Source organism: Porites lutea, chromosome 2 (assembly GCF_958299795.1).
Source record: "Porites lutea chromosome 2, jaPorLute2.1, whole genome shotgun sequence".
Lineage (NCBI taxonomy): Eukaryota > Metazoa > Cnidaria > Anthozoa > Scleractinia > Poritidae > Porites > Porites lutea.
This window is the reverse complement of record NC_133202.1, coordinates 3554416-3572319: the sequence shown is the minus strand read 5'-3', so window position 1 is coordinate 3572319 and position 17904 is coordinate 3554416. Positions and strand designations below refer to the sequence as shown.

The 17904-nt window shown below is 38.6% G+C and overlaps 1 protein-coding gene across 1 annotated transcript; it reads right to left on the bottom strand.

Moving 5' to 3' along the window:
* Positions 1-15154: 15154 nt before the first annotated feature.
* Positions 15155-17091, bottom strand: LOC140925052 (neurexin-4-like). The gene is made up of 2 exons (XM_073375012.1): positions 17082-17091; positions 15155-16402 (listed from the first exon to the last, which is right to left on the bottom strand). The coding sequence occupies exons 1-2, from the start codon at positions 17089-17091 to the stop codon at positions 15762-15764; spliced, it is 651 nt and encodes a 216-aa protein (XP_073231113.1). The 3' UTR covers positions 15155-15761.
* Positions 17092-17904: the final 813 nt, after the last annotated feature.

Here is a 17904-nt window from a genome sequence, read left to right as displayed (position 1 = left end):
TCAGTGAAATTTGACGCATTACGAAAGTGAGACATTTTCTAATCCCTCTCTCCATTTTTAATCCGAAAATTTTAGGTTTCCCTTTTTCTATGAAAAATAGCATAACTTGGGAAGTAAAATGGGAAAATTAAACTTCATAAAATTGTAGGGAATTTATTAAATAAACTTCGAAAATTGTACATGAATGGAACGGTCATCTAGAAATTTTCAGCCGTCGTCAAGTAATAGGAAACTCTAGGCACTATTTGCTTCTCCGAACAGATATTTTAAAGAAAACAGTCGTTGGGTGCCGCTGAGTTGTACGGCTTTTTCTGGCATGAGCGCTAAAACTCACGGCGTCGAGCGTCCTTTTTAAATGCGCATCTTTTACTGCGAATAACAGTAGGAACAAAGGCCGAAAATAGGCTTCCTCTCGGCGATTTTTACAAAGTTTATCAAAATGGGCGTTGAAACGGTACAAAAATCCAGACGTTTCGAGGGAGATCCCTCTTCCTCAGTGGTTTAAAGAGCTGCATGCATAGTATCTTCCAATTTTTTCAAAACATTTCTTCTCCACGAGTTAAGTCAATATATTGTTTTGTACAACTCAGTCAGTGGGTATGTCTTGAGTTTAATCACCGAGGCCTTGAACAGCACAAAGCCAAATTAAGTGTACTTCCCCCGGAGGGTAAAGTAGAAACAAACTTTAAAGTATTCAAAGGCATTTTTCAGGAAGGGAGGTTGATAAACAAAAAGAGTCAAAGTCGGTCATAACGCTGGCTTTATGGAAAGTCTCCCAAATAGCCGTATTCTTAAGCATTGTATATTGTGGAAATGAGCACGGTGATTCCATCATTCATTCGTTCATTCATTCATTCTCTTCACTACCTTGTACCTGACCTAGTTTCACCGAATATCTATGACAGATGGCGGAAACTTTGGAGTGTCACTCTTGGCGCCTTTCAGTGGAGCTCGGTACCTTTACTTCTCGATGAAAGAACCTGCTGCAGGAGCCGATCTGAGACTCGACAACTTTACCGTGACAACACGAAAAGGAACATTCTAAAAAACATAAATGCATGTTTCGGATCACAACAAACCAAATTGTGAAACAGAAAACACCCTACTTGCGCACGCACTAGCTTCGTTTTGGTGTAAGGTTAAATTTTACTTTTCAATTTCTGGGCCTCGAAAGTTTAGGGTTTTTATTAAAAGTCCTATATATAGTCTATGACATTTGACGAATTTGCAAAAAGTGGTAGATAACTACAGTTAATTAATGTAGGCCAATATACTTAAGAAACTAACTTAATATTACTAGAATGGTCAGAATTCACCAGTTTCTCACCTGAAGATGCCAAATTTTGACGAAGCGACATAAAAACCATAAAATGGACAAAAAAAACTTTTATAGGAGATATTCTTGTCCGAGTAAGCCATTTTCGTTCGCTTCGTCCTTCACTAGCCTACAAACTCCCAGATGTCACCGCTTTTAAGAATATTAACAATTTCCTAATTTGATGTATATTATGCTAATGATTGAAAGACTGCGGGTATCTTGACGTATTAGGGATGACAGGTTCCTTCGGTCTAGATGGAATCTTGATAGTTTATTTTCATAATATACCATAAAATTCCAAAAATAAGCCCCTCCATCAGGAGGGAGGAGGCGTCTCTATTGTTTTCGCGTATTTGTCTGTGACCGAGTCATCATGACAGTGTGACGTCACATAGCAACGAGTCAGAGCTTCGCGTTGCTTGATCAGTTTAGCGTGGAGAAGCCATCGAATTTAAACAAAGAAAGGGCTAATACAGGCTTTTGTTCAGCGTTGGTGAAACAATTTGTCGTAAGTGTGCAAGCTTTGTTGCTTATATTGTTTGTGTGTAAAAGCTGTGTTTGTTTTATCCGCACGTTTGTGTTAAATTCTACTCCAATCCACTTCGGGTCAGTGGAGTTGGCGCCATATTGAACTCGGAACTAGATAAATCCACCCTAAACGTCAGCCGTTTTCTCTTTAAATTGCCAACCAAATCTCCTCAGAAGAGGAGGTTTAATTCATTAATAACAGAAGTTTGATACGATAGTTGATTTGTGTTGATGTAACGAGCCATTTTGCTCATCAATCCTTTTGAATGTGAAGATACTGTGTTGAATCGCGTGTGGTTTCTTGGCTTCTTGACTGTCTGGGGTAAATTTTGCAGACTTTAACGCTGTCATTGTGTGTTAAGTTTGCTTGTTTGTTTACTGCTTGTGTCTAAGGTTTGCTGGTTAATCTGGTGCCCCTCTGTGTTGATCAAAGTAATTGCTGGCCTTTACTGCTTTGAAAATTTACAGCTGTTGGTTGCTTTATTCTGTTTTGTTATTGTTGGTATTTAAGAAGTTGCTATTTGCATTTGTCTGCAGTTTTTTGTTGGCTTTTTCCCCGTATTTTACTTGCCTGTATCATTGTTGTTGTTGCTTGTTAGCAGTGTTGTTGGCTTCTGTATTTGCCTTTTAAAAAGATTATTCTTTTAATTAATTTAGTGTGACTATTACTTGAGAAAAAAACAATAATAATAATATTAAAGACATATAAAAGAGACAGAAAAAAATATTTTAAATAAAAAGTACATAGCTTAATTTAAGAAGTTATATTATTTTAAAAAGGAAAAATTACTTAGTGAGAAAATTGATAAAGTAAGATCATATTTATATAATATATATCTAAATTATTTACTTTAGAAGAAAACATCATGATGAATAAAAGTATTTTATTGTATATATATTTGACAATGGGCTTCTTGTTGTATGATTTATATTTTGACATTGCTTGGCTTTTTAGTCCTCACAATCATAAGATTGTGTATCTTGTGATGGCTGTTGTGCGTGTCCATATTGTTTTTGCAATGGTTGCAATATCTTTCCCAGGCCTTTCAAGCCTTCCATGTGCCCTCTGCATCCCTTCAAAGCCCCCATCTTTTTTGGAGACACAAATCCCTCACTCCTTTGAGTTACAAAGTAAAACTTTGCATGTGGTAAAAATGTTGGTCTCCTCTGTTTTGTCCTTTTTTATTATCCACTTCAAAGTGAAGGTAATTCAAAACTTCAACCTCTCAAACTTCCTTGTTTCCCTTTTAGCCTTAACCACCATTCTTTTTACACTGACGTTTTTGTTTTACAGGAAAGTATTGTGCATGGTTTCTTTAAGGCAAATGATTAAGTATAGATCAACTTTAAATTGTTTGTTAGAAATGCTTCTATTGCCTGCTGTTATTACCTTGAAATTATTTCTATCTTTGCTTGATCCAGTTTACAAAATTTTGTTACATGTAAAGCCTGAATTCAACTTTTCACTGGTACAATATTTTTGGAGATTAAAATCACAGCTTTTTTTCTCCTGTCTAATGATCGTGTGCCTTTTTGTTTCTCATGGCTTTTTACTGAACCTTGGTATTACAAAAAATTGTTCTTTAAACTGTGAACTTCAATATCCTGTTTACTTGGCAACTGCTACTTTTTTGCTGATAATTTCTGCACTCCCATTTTCATTCTTTTTGGGTTTATATGTTGTGACTATTATTATGTTTGGGGAGACCTTTGATGCCAGTTTCAGATCCTTTACAGAAATGCCACTCCTTTTTCTAATTTTATATCTCTCATTTGGTGTACTTTTAAGTTATCCCTGTGCCAGACTGCTTGAATTACACCACCCTGGTTTCCTTTTTAGCATGTTGATAAGATCTAAAAGGTTGATGACAACAATTCCAATTGTTGATATAACAGGCAAGCCACACACCCTCACTTTTGCACCATATGCCACAATAAAAGATCTAAGATCTCAAATAAATACTAAATTCAGAATAACAAGTGATTTGCACTGGTTGTCATGCTGTGGAAAGCCTTTATTTGTTTTTTCACTATTGGAAGAAATAAGAGGAACAGTTTTTATGCATGGGCGATTGATGGGAGGTGTACAATGCTGTCTGAAGGGATGTGAGAATGAGGCAGGATGAAGAAAATTTGATAGTATGGTTGGGCGGTATGAACTGAAATGTGCCCCTGATGATGTTACACCTGAAAATCTCAAAGATCTTAGGGTATGTGATAAACATTACGGCAGTTTATCAGCAAGAGGGCATAAGCCTCCTAAGGGGAAAAGCTCCCCTAGATCATGCAGCGATGCCCAGCTGGGCATCCTGAAAGTTACACCATGTATAGTGACTTGTTCACAATGTGGCAACAAGGTTTGCCTGAGTAGTGATGTTCCCTGCAAGAAACACCACATAAATATTTTTAAAAATACGTTTTCAGTGGGATGCAATTTTTTGGATGAAAGAACTGGCAATAAGACTGATTTACATAATGACTTGTATAGTGTAGATCCTTGTGATGAAACTTTTCCAGACTACATATGCATGTCATGTCAGCCTTTCTATTTAAAATCCATTAAAATAGAGCATGAGTACAAAGAAGTTCAAAACATCTTCCACCAAAAACAAGGTTGTTCAATTTCCACAATAACGACAGATAATGACAGCAACAAGCATGAGTTTTTTGAAGAAACAACTATTAATCCAACTAAAGGACAAGCCACTGTGCTATCAGAAAAAATGGTCTTGGATAGAGAATTTGCTGTGTCTTATGCTTTAAACTGTAACGCAGGTATTTTTACAGATGTGTTGAATGAAATAATGACACAAACTGCTCCAAACGAACCAGTAGATGCAGAAAATGACAGTGAAGTACAGTCATCACCTCTGCCAGTTTATACAGTTTTTCAAACAGTTATTTCATGTATTTTTCCATGGACAGTGTCATTTACTCAGCACACTACAGATAATACCATGAAGGTTACTTTTTCTCTTCCAAATATCGGAAAAGGTGGTGTAATAACGAAGTGGAAGGAGTTAACCCTTTTTGTTCCTTCCGAAATAAAAACATTTCCTTCAAAGGATTTTAGTCCATTTACAGTAGAATTCTTGGGTAACAAAATTGACCATGGGGAACTCCCACACAATATTTTTCAAGAAAACATATTAAACTCTGCTTTGGGTGTCATGCTTAAAACTATTGAAAACTTACCGGTTTGTCCAGGTATATATGATCCAGCCCTTGTTGATATGGCTGAAAGAAAAAGGGAACCAAATTTATACTTTGTGGATGAAAAAGGTGCAAATGTAGATGGAGAGATTGTCAAGTGCATTAGGAGCTTAAATTGCACCTACAAACTACCTGTCCATTCAAAAACCAGATGCCACAAACGTCAAGATATTTTACGATCTTGCTTTCGTTGGAAAACAAAACCTTCATCTGAATCATTTGAGTCTAAAACAGCCTATGATTCACACACTAAACTCAGTACTCTTTCACGTGCAAAAGCATTTCAACCATTAATTGATACAGATATGTCCTTTGTGACACTTGATGAACCCACAGAAAGTGAAAAACATGCAATGCAGCCCAAATCTTACATTTCTGATGCATTTGATTATTCCCATGAATTTCAAATGGTCAAAACACAAGATCTTTGGGAATATAGGGAATTTGACAGATCTCTCATGCCAAAAGCTGGTAATAATCACGTTCTTCTTGAACAAGTAAGACGTTTCATTTTGAAAAAATGGTTTTCAAGAACCAATAATTATATCATGTGATCTTACAACTGGAAGAGCCTATATCACTGAAGGAAACCATCGTCTTTGGGTGGCCATTCAGGAAGGTGTACCATTTATACCATGTCGTGTTGTTCCTCACTGGCTGCCCCCCAATGGCTATTACAAAAAGCTTGAAATTGATTTTTCCACTTTAAAATTTGGGGAAACAGTACTTCCTGAACAATGGGGATTGACGGTTGCACAGATTGGTTTCAATAAGTGCATAAAACAATAACCTTCATAAAAGATGCATCAAATCTATTTCTGTTTGTATACATAAACTTCAACACTATCATAATTCTATAGTGTTCTTAAATTAAAAATAATTAGTATTAATTTGTTGATTTTAATATTTTGTACTTTGACAACAGAGATTCCTTGCACCCCTGATAAAAAATTATTTAATGGAATATTGCAGTTAATATTGTACAATGCAATTGCACATAGATTCTAGCCTAGCAGTGTTATCCCTCTAGCATTAATATATGGAGAGCCGTTTGTAGAGCCTGAACTTTAATTTTATAACCTGTATGTATTTCAGGAACTATCTATTTGCCATTCAAAAAATTACGTTTTCCTGATGTTGATTCATGCACAAAACATGCATATAAGTCTGCTGTTGTTAGAAGTAAACGAGTAAATTTCAAAACTTACCACTGATCTCTACTGCCAACCTGTTGCAGCAGGTAGTGACTTGATGTAAGCAGATTACATTTATGTCGTCTCCACACTTTTTCATTCCATCGACTTTAAAGGGATTGATGAGAAGAACTACGCACTTTGGCTCGCTGAAACTCGGCGTACATTAAGCTCAATGTATCATATACCAATCCTCCTATTCTGAGATCAGGATATTGCCACACCACCTCGCACGTTGCCCGAAAGCGATAAACGATCATACAAACTGTGCCAATTTATAGACACTTCGCGGTACCTTTCTTTGCCTCATTTGCTGCTTTTGAAACTTTTTCCGCCTGAACCTTATGGCGAATATTTCCATGTTATTTTTCAAAAGCTCTGCCTTATTGAAGAAGGCAAAAGATGAATCCAAACATTCAGAAAATTGACATCCTTTGCAACGTAACGAACAAGGAATTTGCCCGCCATTTTGAAAATCACCGATGTATGACGTGACGTCACACTGGCAGTGATCAGTGAACCAATGTTTACCCTAGAGACGGCCCCTCCCTCCTGCCCTCCATGGATAAGCCCCGCCAAACATAAGCCCCCAAACAAGTAACTCGAAAAAGCCTCCGTTAAATCGCCCCTCCAAATATTAGCCCCCGGGGGCTTGTACTTGAATATTGCCCTCAACTTTACAAAGTAAAACAAAGCAAAAACGGTAAATTTCCTTCCAACTATAAGGCTAGCCCAATCGATTTTGAAACGCAAATTTCCCTCCGTACATAAGCCCCTCAAAAAGGGCCTTTGAAAAATATAAGCCCCGGCTTATTTTCGTAATTTATTTACTGTATATAGTTCTCATTTTTCATTAAAAGAATACAAAGCTATAAGGCATACTTCATTACTTGAACGTGTTCTATAGGCTAATTAATTTTTTCTTATACTAGAGACAGCGTGCAGGGCTTTTTCTTTTAAGTGTTCTAATGCAAGGGTAAAGTTTCCTGTTGTAATTAAACGTGTACCTAAATAGGTGTACTGCTGAACAATTTCAGTTTGCTCGTTGCCTATGTTTAAGTTCATGCCAACGGATTTCCTTTGGCGTTTTTGGAATATCATCATATTATTAGTATCATTGGAATATCATTACAGTAGCAGCAGTAATAGTAGAATGCTTTATTTGCATGTAACAATTTACAGTATTTCAGCTAACGCTCATTGTAATTACAAAGCAAAGTCTAAAGCAAAAGTGTGGCACACAGAATTGGATTTCGTGTAGTTTTTGGAAACAACACATCGTCCCGGACTCTTCAGTAAACCTTAGAGCCGCGTCATGAATAGATTGCTGATTGTCAATAGATGATTACATAGTGTTAAAGACTGAGAAATGTTAATGGGCTTATGCCATAAAATTCCTAAAGCATATCTTGCAAAGCTGTGAAAATGTTTTTTAAGTCTTTTAACCAATTCAAGGCTGCGCATGAGACTGGGTCGGTGTTACGTCCAATTGCATTATTTATTATACATTGAAGTCACTATCTCTTTTCTGATTGGCCGAAAGCGTACAGTGAATTTTCGAAATCAATGCCTGGGACGTCATCTAGCTGCAGATTATACAATAATCATGTCAAGGACACTCAAGGTCACAGGTAGTCATGTCATGTATGACCGCGGTACATGATTTCTAAGGGTAATCATGTCAAGTTAGCGCGCTTTGTGTTGCTTGCCGTCAGTGAAGAAGCAAAAACATGACTTCCAGGTTTTCTTCGTTGACCAAGCAGGTCATCGAAAGAATAGTTTAAGACAAAGACACACAAAACACAAAAAGGTCGACGAAGGTGGCTAAGGAGCTGTTTGCTGATTACGTGAAAGAGAAAAAACTGAGCGAACCTGAGGAAAAGAAAGAGTTGGCACAAACTTTTAAAACATACATTTTATGTCGAAGCAAGAAAGAAAGAATTCGTTCAATGTATAGTAAAAGAATTATTAGATTTGGTTTTTGTGATATCCAGAATAATCAACGTCATCAGCCTCGGCCTTCGGCTTCCGCTGATAACCCCTACCTCGCCTTAATTATTCTGGATATCACAAAAATCTCATCCAATAATTGTTAAGAAACTGTTTTTGGAACGAACGTTTAGCCGAGTCTCTTTCCCAATTTTTTATTAATTAACAAAACAAGAGATGACGTCCCCAAAACAATCCCATGGTGCTATTCGTCACAGTAATGACCCAGTCTCACGCGAGACCTCGGAGTGGTCTAAAAATCTTGTTTGTACACTTTAATAAAAAGCGAAACCGGGGGGTTCCAAGACACACGTCTTTTGTAAGAAACAAAAAAAAAGGAAATGATTAGTAATTAACCAATCTCCCCATCTCGTGGAAAGTTGATGTGAGTAGACCTTTTCAGTGTTGTACGTTTTATTTTCCCAATGTAGGTCTTACGACATTATTCAGCTGGATGCATCTAAGTGAACAAGTCTTCGCTAACAGAGCTTTCCATGAAATGTTTACCTAGGCCATCAAAATAAAACATAGTAATTTCACCTTATTTACATGCGTATGTACCCATAAAAAAAATAAATCTCAAAAGGGAAGAGTCCCTTGAAGACATCAGTTAACCACGTTCACCCGCAACACTTGAAAGGGAAAACAAACAGAGATTAATAGGTCCTGATCTCGTACTAGTCTAAAACGGTGGGTGGCCAAGGCTATCAACCTGTGAATAAAACCGTATGGTGCAATCTTTCAAAAAACTTAAAGATTACTTTTAATTTGTTCGCTACTATTCACTTTTTACTATAGTACAAAGTAAAATGTGGACTTGCTTGTAACGTGATTTGATTTGTTAATTCCCCAGGGTAAAAAAGATACGGCAATGGACATGCATATGCTGGCTGTTTTTTAATAATTTGTAAATAACAGTATATTTATTGTATTGTCTATTTCTAGTTGGGCCAAAGTTGATATGCGCAACCTATTTTTAACTTTTGGATTACGCGTAGCGTAAGGAACAAGTTATTGTGGGCATTGTGATATGCAAATGTCTCACTCAGATGTAGACACCTTACGTGTATCAGTCGGCTCCACACAAAAGCGCCCGATATCAAAACGACAACTGTCGTAGATCGTTTCCGTTCCGCGATGTGCTGATATTGTACATTTCACAGGAGTCACAAGACGATTGTCTTCATGTGGACTTTGAATATTTCAAATTAGGGCGGTGGCCAACTTTGACAGACGCTTATGAACTTTGTGTTAAAGTTAACTTAAGTGTTAAAGTTGATTAATTTGGCGGAAAACGCGTAGACCTACCGTGTCGAAGGTTCCTGGGTTCGACTCTCGCTGTAGGAATTTTTTTTCCTCTTTTTTTTGGCCTTTGGGTTTTTTTTTTGTTTTTTCGTAAAATATATGTTTATTTTTTGACAGACTTAAAATATACCGGTATACTAATTGCAGATTCATTATCAGCTTTCATTTCTAAAATACATTAATTATACTAATCCACAAGTTAGCCTTAGGCACCCTTTGATTTTAAAATCTTTGTTACCAATGTATTCACAGCTTGAAGTTGAGGTTTAATTTTTATTTGCTCTATCGAATAAAATCATAAACTTTTACCTCACAAAGCAGTGTTAAAGTATACTTACGCATGAACAAACCACCTGCTTTTTAAAAACCAAACGCTTAAATTAAAATACTTATTCTGTCAATCCTATTGGTTGACAAGCAAATATCTTAGGACTGAAATTAAAAAGGTTCTTCAATAGAAGTAAAAAATATTCGCGGCAGAATAACTATATGGTATTCCTCGGCCACAGGCCATCTTTCCACGAGATTGGCTGTGAGAGCGAAAAATTTAAATGATTAAAACGAGGTTATAAATTTAGCTGAAAAATTGCTTTAAAATATAGTAGCTGCTACAGTAGTACAAGATTAACGTTTATCAACTGCTACTTTATGGAATGGAGGGGAGGGTAGTCATACTTAAGAACAGCTTTATTTTGAAAGTTAATAAATGTTTCCTGTGAGATTAAATGAGATTGCTATCAAAACTATACACATCACTTTTTATTAAAAATTAAAAGATTAATTTCTAAACTCGCCGGTCGATGTGACTCAGTATTTAATAATGCCGCGTCTAAAGCATTTCCACTTTGTTTATTCGCCTTAACAGTTTTAACATACGTCAAATGAGACAATTTATAGACGCTTAAACGACCACTTTAAATTTTGTGCGGACCAGAGAATAATAATGATGGCTATTTTGGCCGGAAAGCTGGCAAATGGAACTCCATATGTTGTTTTCGTCGTTTGCTTTTTGCGTGCAATTCAATATTCAAGAAGTTTAGGTAAGAATAACCGATGATGAGGCCCAATTTTAGCAGTTCTTACGAGCTCCCGCTAAAATTGGGCCTGATACAAACTCTCACAATATTGTGCTGCTTTCAGCCAGATTTGGCTGCAACGCTGATTGGCTGTTAGAACAATGCCACAGGATCTGATTGGCTGTTGGAATCAACGGAAGTTGAAAGCGCTTATTCCTCGCAAGGCTGATAGCACTCAAAAATCTTCGCGAATGATCCACCATCAGCGGAGAGAAGGATTTAGCTGTCTTTTTTTAAAATAGTTTTACGGTCTTGTGGTAGGAAAAGATCGCGGAGTTGAATCCCTCTGCAGGTTGAATTGTTGACCGCGAACAAGGTGCCTTTTGATTTACCGACAAACGAGTGCAAATCAAAGTACTGTCCATCTTAAAACAGGTTTCATTTGAAAGTTTAGCTTGGAATGACTTCTCTGAAAGGGATGCGCAAGCGGAGGCTCACTGCGAAAGAAACCTCAATCGCCAACTGTGTAGTATTAGTATAGGTAATAGCATGATTAGTAGCGATATTTGGCATAAATACCACGAGTGATATTTCGAAATTTGAGACAATTTTAAAATATCACGAGTGGCATTTATGCCAAATATCAAGTACAAATCATGCTATTATTTGTTTATACTACTACCCGGAAAACCGGGTTTGTAATTTTCACATCTAGGTATTTCGAATTAAGGTAAAATACCGCTGCTCTTAGCCAATCAAATTGCAGAAATTCCTCATGTAGTAACATAAGACGACAAATATCGCATCGCTGTTCAAGGAATTTTTGTCAGTGTTTTGTAGGCATTATTATCAAACTTGGGCGACTGGGTTATTTTGTTTGGGAAGAATTTGTTTGGTTCAGGCCTTAATCTACTGAGATCAAGAGCCATTATGGCTCTTGACTGTGATCGAAGATGATTGCTTTTTTGGAGGTGTTCAGACTATATATATTAACTCGATGTAAGATTTGTTTCACTCTAGGACTGTTTGCAAAATATTTTTCCCTAAAGTGACTTAGCCTTTTCCTCAAACGTCACATGAATGTGCCCTAAAGTTAACTGATTTGTGGATTACAAGTTTATTGTTTGATTTAAATTATATAAATGATTAATGGGAGCTTCGCTTTTAGCCCTGGCTAAATCTATATATTAAACATCGGCTGTCGGAATGCATTTTGTTAATAGCCCATTCGGCCTTCGGCCTCATGGGCTATTGACTCAGAGCCCATTCGGGCTCCAGGAATAATTGCTAAGTATTCTATTATATTGTAATTTTTAAGCTATGTTAATTACTTTCACACTATCCTGGATAGCTTTTGCGCCGGCGCGAAAACCATACTGGATAGGGCTTCTGTTAACACACAAGAATGATGACTTTCCGTAGAAGGTAACGAAAGGGGGACCTTTTCTGCCAAAAATGTTATATAGAAGGGTAAGGGGTTGGACCTCGGGGCGGAGCCTCCCGTTTAAAACTTTGTTGAGCAACCCACCGCGGCCGCCAGCTTTCTACTGGTTCTTCCACTCTGGGTAAGAAAACTAAATATTATCTGTAGCTAGAAAGAGTTTTAAACAAAGACACTTACTTCGATGGCCACATAAGTGTGAGCATCTTTGGTTCTTAGATCAAACACAAATTCCTTTTCTGCAGTGGCGTTATTCAATTCGCATTGGATCTTTCCTCCTGTCAATTGTCCCATATTTATGGACATACAGTTGGGCTCCATATAACACTTCACTCGACAGCTCCCTTCATTGGGTGCGGTTTCCCTTCTGATCACGTGACCTGTCATGACTTTGTTTGGTATAGGTTCTTTAAACACAATGATACGGGCCTCCTCAACTGTTTGAAAGTTTAACCCTGCCTCTTGTGGATACAAATAACTCGAAAGATGTCAGGACGCGTGGCCTTAAGCTAGATTTAATAAGTTAGGCAAGACTGATTATTTTCCAGGTTTGGACGCAAAAGTGAGAACTTATTTGAGAGTAATCAGACCGTTTTATGCACCTATCAATGTAAACCCCGTGGGGGGGGGGGGGGGGGGGGAGTGCGGGCAAGGGGTGGGGATTTGACAAATTTTAAAATTTTTCGATCAAATTCCCCAGGGTGGGAAACGAAAGGTCAATCAAGAGTGTCAAAAAAGCCCCCACCCCAGGGGAAAAAATCGAAACAAACAATGCTATAATACGATATAAAACGAATAAAAGAACATTTCAAACACGTTGTTACTACTTTTATTTACGGTTAACGGAAGCTTCATTAAATTACTCGTTGTAATTAAGTATTTTCTCTCTCCACTAGCATCTCTTATCTTGAACAACAAAATCACTCCAGGAAGATTGACCGTGCTATATAATATTAATAAAACTTAAAATGCTTTATAACATCTGCTCAACATGTCGGAACAGGTCGGATCAGTGACCCATAAAAAATCCTCTGACTTTCATGGTGGAATTCGATTTCAATCGAGTTTTACAATCAGATGGGAACTTGAAGATAAAAACTTTCTCAAAATAGACATTATCTGTTTAGATGACAGTTTAAAGTATCGGATTATGGCGATTAAAACAAATGAAAACTTCATACCTTTCTCCAACAGCGTGACTTTCAGGAAGCCTCGAGGGACGGACTTGGTAACTGCTTCTGAATTGATACCAGGCTTCTGTCGGTCCAAGTCAAATGTCCCGACCCCGGGGTCGCTTCGCAAGATCAAAAAACCCGATAGCGGGGATAGTCCCAGGCATTAAATCCCCTCCTCTTGCCAGCACTCCCACCCCCCCACGTGATTTACACTGATAGGTGCATTAAGGCAACCATAACAACTTAACCTTTTACTATTAGCGGAGAGTGGAAGTTACATTGGTGTCAAGCCTAAGCTGAGATGAATGACAATAGGATGGAGCTGGCGTGGCATATCCGTCACGAATATAAGAATAGAACATCTGTCGGGACATGATACTCCAGGGGTCATTAAAAAACTTTTGCAAGTGTAATTTTCACCCGGGGGGTACTCCTGGGAAATCTTGGTGGGGGTGTGCCGCCTGGTTCTCCAAATCCTGACCCTATTTCAGGCCAAAAATTTCTTTTTATACTGACCCGTTTTTAGACCAGACCAGACCTCTGGCCATACCCGTTTACAGACCTGGCCTTTAGGCAGAAATAATGTGATGATTACTTAGATCAGAGCGCAGACGAAAGATTTCTTCAAATGCATTTGGAATTCGCATATTTCTATTTCGTTCTTATTCATTTGGAACTGAAACGAAACCATACCCGATATCAGACCAAAATGAGCAAAATCGATACCCGTTTTCGGACCAAAAAGGGCCCAACGAGTATCAGCAATGTCTCGTCACACTGCAGTGAGCAATTTTTTAAATGTTTTAAAAATAAAAATGAGAGACAGTTCTTTGGATGGTGGGTGTCACGCAATTCTCCTAGAATGTCAATTTGGGATCGGGAGGGGTTACTCCTGGCAGTGGTAAGGGCGTATGCGGAATGAGCAACACATGTGCAGGATCATTATCTCTTGGCAGGATATAAGAATTATTCTTGCAACTGTCCAGAACAGCCCAAGCTTTGCTAAGCGAGCTTCTTTTCAAGAGAGAAAATCTCATAGCATTGCGTCAAGAAAAGTTCTTTTTGGAAATTTAAAATTAAAATCCACTGCCCAGCATAACATATCAAGGCTCAACTGCGCGTTTGTTTGTTTAATGTCTTTAATTTCAATGAGACTGGCCCGTCGTACAAACTTTCACTGACTGTAGCTAGTCACTTATAAATATGCTACTAATGTAATAATAAATGATAAATGTTTTTCGCATTCCCGTTAGCCAAGAACTTTTAACTAATAATCAAGTTGTAAAATAGTGCATATGTGTCAAGAAATTCTAACAAGTTAAAATAACTAGCGAAGAGCTAGATTTGTTTTTCAAAAAACAGGTACTAAATGTGCGAATGACGTTCATCTTCCTCGAAAGCAATCTTCGAAGTTCTGTGAGTTTCCAAGGACCATCTTATTATAACTCTTAGGAAATGAGAAAGATTCTCCTTCTCACTCCTCATTCAAAAACACGCTTCGCAAATATTCCTCTGAGAATTATTTATAAAAACTCTGTAATTAGTCATTTTTTCTTCACAGTGTCTCTTAATATAGGTTATACGTTTATCGCTTTCTATTTATACATATTTATGTTAGTTATTTACCTTTTAATCAATGTCATTTAATTTACTCAGTTACGCTCAATTCTGGCCTTGTAAACGGATGCTTTTTTATACTTTGAGTGAACCCAATATCTATAAGCCTTATGGTTTCTTTTTGGGCTTTCTCACTACGTTGCTTCTGCGTATTCCTGTAGTCTTGTCCTTTATTCATCGTGTTACATTAAACTGAAACTCTGAAACACTATTGTGCCAGCCTAGCACTTTCGGGAACACACTGCGGCCTGACTTACATTCAGAGGAACATCTTTGAAAATCCATTCCGATCATCTCTTTGTCTTGAACTTGCATTTGACTTTAAGGTCCCGTTTATACTGAGAAAAACAGTCGCGGGAAAGAGGGTAACCTTCCCAGCCGAGTCAACCGTTAGCGAGCGTTTATACGAGAAAAATGTTGACCCCTTTGCCAACCTTTTGCCCCTCATCCAACGGCATTCGCGCATGCTCTGATTGTCTAAAACAGCACTAGTACTCTGATTGCCTCGCCTTGACCAAGTTGATCCGGCCGGGCGAGCCAAAGTTATTGCGTGGAAAAAAGTTGGCCCGACTAGGAAGGTGACCCTACTATCCAAAAAGCGTTACCTGGCTAGGCGGGTCACCATTATAGCCAATCCAACTTTTTGTTTTTCTTGTCAACGGTTTGACAAGTTCAGTAAAGAGATATAGGACACGTTTGCAGGGTAGGTTAATTGATTGTCTATACGAAAATGATACACAAAATACAATTACAGTCAACTCCCTCTAAGACGGACACCTTTGGGACCGGCAGTAAGTGTCCTTCTTAGAGAGATGTCCATCTTATAGAGAGTCAGATAAAGGGAGTAAAGAAAGGCAGGGACCAACTCTTGGTGTCCGTTTTAGGGAGGTGTCCGTCTTATAGAGGTGTCCGTTAAGAGAGAGTCGACTGTAGTTGATTTTTATTATGTGAGTACAGTTTGCTTTATCAGGCGATACCATAACATTTTAATTTCCCCAGAGTATGGTGACCTTCTTCCTTGAAAATGTCATGTCCAGTGTCTCCAAACCTGAGCTGAATAACTGGAAGCTTTGTCTTGTCAGTAAGGAGACCACTGTCTTCACCCCACTCCTTGTTATTTGTATCGCAATTAGAATCACGGTTGGGGTTTGCACATGTGTTGTTCATCCCACCGGCGCATTTGCCATTTTCAGTTGCTCCGCCCCAGTACGTCATCTTATCGCCATCACGTGACACCCACCATCCGAATGGATCCTCTCCATTGGAACGCAATAACATTGAATGAAAACACTCATACTTGATAAACTGCTCACAGCGCAGGGAGACTCTGGTGAGACTCGCTAGCTGAGACAGACTCGCTCCTGTGTAATGAATGTCACGCGAGTAGTTACCTGGTCCTTCGTATCCTCTCACCAAGGTTCTGTTTTCACTGTCGTGACTGACGACTGTCATGCCAACACCGTTCTTGTCGTTCATGTCACAGTAAACTGTAAATGGAGACAGAATCTTCTCACCGTCTGGGTCGATTACATATCTACCGCTCGAGGCTTTTGGGTCAGAATTCTTGAAATCTGCGCATGACCTTGGAAAGGTCACTTTCGAAACTCCTGCTGAATGATTGAAAAAAAAATTCACATAAGTATGTCTCTGCTACAATTTGAGTTAATTTTACAAAACATCTAGTAAAATTCTTCGTGAATTTGTAATCGTTACTGTTTCCCTCACAGTCTTTCCCCAAGCTGAGTTGGGGAGAACTAGTGGAGTATGATGCGAACGAGCGCAGAGCGCGAGCGGGGACTGATGGGAAGGGACTGTTACGGGCTAGCAGTAATTAGCGTCATGCAGTGACCCTGCAGAGAATTGGCGAATCTAATTAAATAAAATATAATGATAAATAGAGATAAATGAAAGTCGCTGAGGTTTTTCTTTCCTTGCCATTTTTGCTTTCTCCCCCTCTTATCTTACTTGTTAACTAAAACACCCAAAAAATAAGCGATGGCGAGAGACTGAGAAGGAGGCAGTGGTCGTTATAGGGGATCTAGAACCCGCCCAGTCTGTAACTGTCAGTTTCAGAACACTTCCTCGGCAATAGCCACTCTGTTTCCCATATGTTACTTATCCCAATTGAAACACCTAGATATGAACGCGATTGTCTTAGGAAAGTACTTGAGGCCCACCTCATTCATGAAAAAGCTAAATGAAAAAACAGATTGTTGTTGTTGCGTCCGTTTGCATGCAGCCTTAGTTTACGGCCAGACGAGAATCGAATACTATCCCACGATGCACCTCGTTTCATGTTATATTTTCATTGCGTACGTGACATATCCAAATGATCAGTAATCTTCAGCACGCGCGAAATGAACATCGCAGTGCTCGATGTGGATGCTTCCAAACATGTTTGGTTCAGCAGCTTCTGCTTTTGAGATTATCGAGTTTGCTTATTTTCGCTAAGCTTTAAAGGAGAATTACTTTGACTAAGAAAAGCTTTACATGTTGTTTACTGATCTGTCGAGAACTACTTGTGCCCACGGTCGCACTGTAAACACGAAGTATAAGACTCGGCAACTAATAAGCTTCGCTAGGCTCACTAGGAGAACCCAGGCCTGAGGAGAACCAAAACCATGAATGATCTAAAAAGTGGTTCCAACAAAACAGCCGCTACACGTTGAAGCTAAGTACTAAAGGAAGATTTACAGGCGCTAAGTTTACAACGGCAGTTACAAATAAAATTTAACCTATCGATGCGACAAAGAATTCTCTTTAGCAAAATCTACCAGCAATCTTCAAGGAAATTTCCTGGCCAGAATACTGATCTGTTCTTTTGAATAAACAAAGTTTCTGATGTTTCTTTTTCAATTTCTGAGCAGGCTTGTTTACGGTTGTGCCGCTTGCATGCTGCGTGGCACCTTTCTTTGGGTTCCTATCAAACTGAAACACACCATTTTTGAGTTTGACTAATAGTCGCGGGTCGCGGGTCGCGGGTCCAAAGTCGCGGTCGCGGGTTCAATGTCGCGGTCGCGGGTCCAAAGTCGCGGTCGCGGGTCCAAAGTCGCGGTCGCGGGTCCAATGTCGCGGCAGGGGAAAATGATTTGGAGTTCGAGGTACTTGA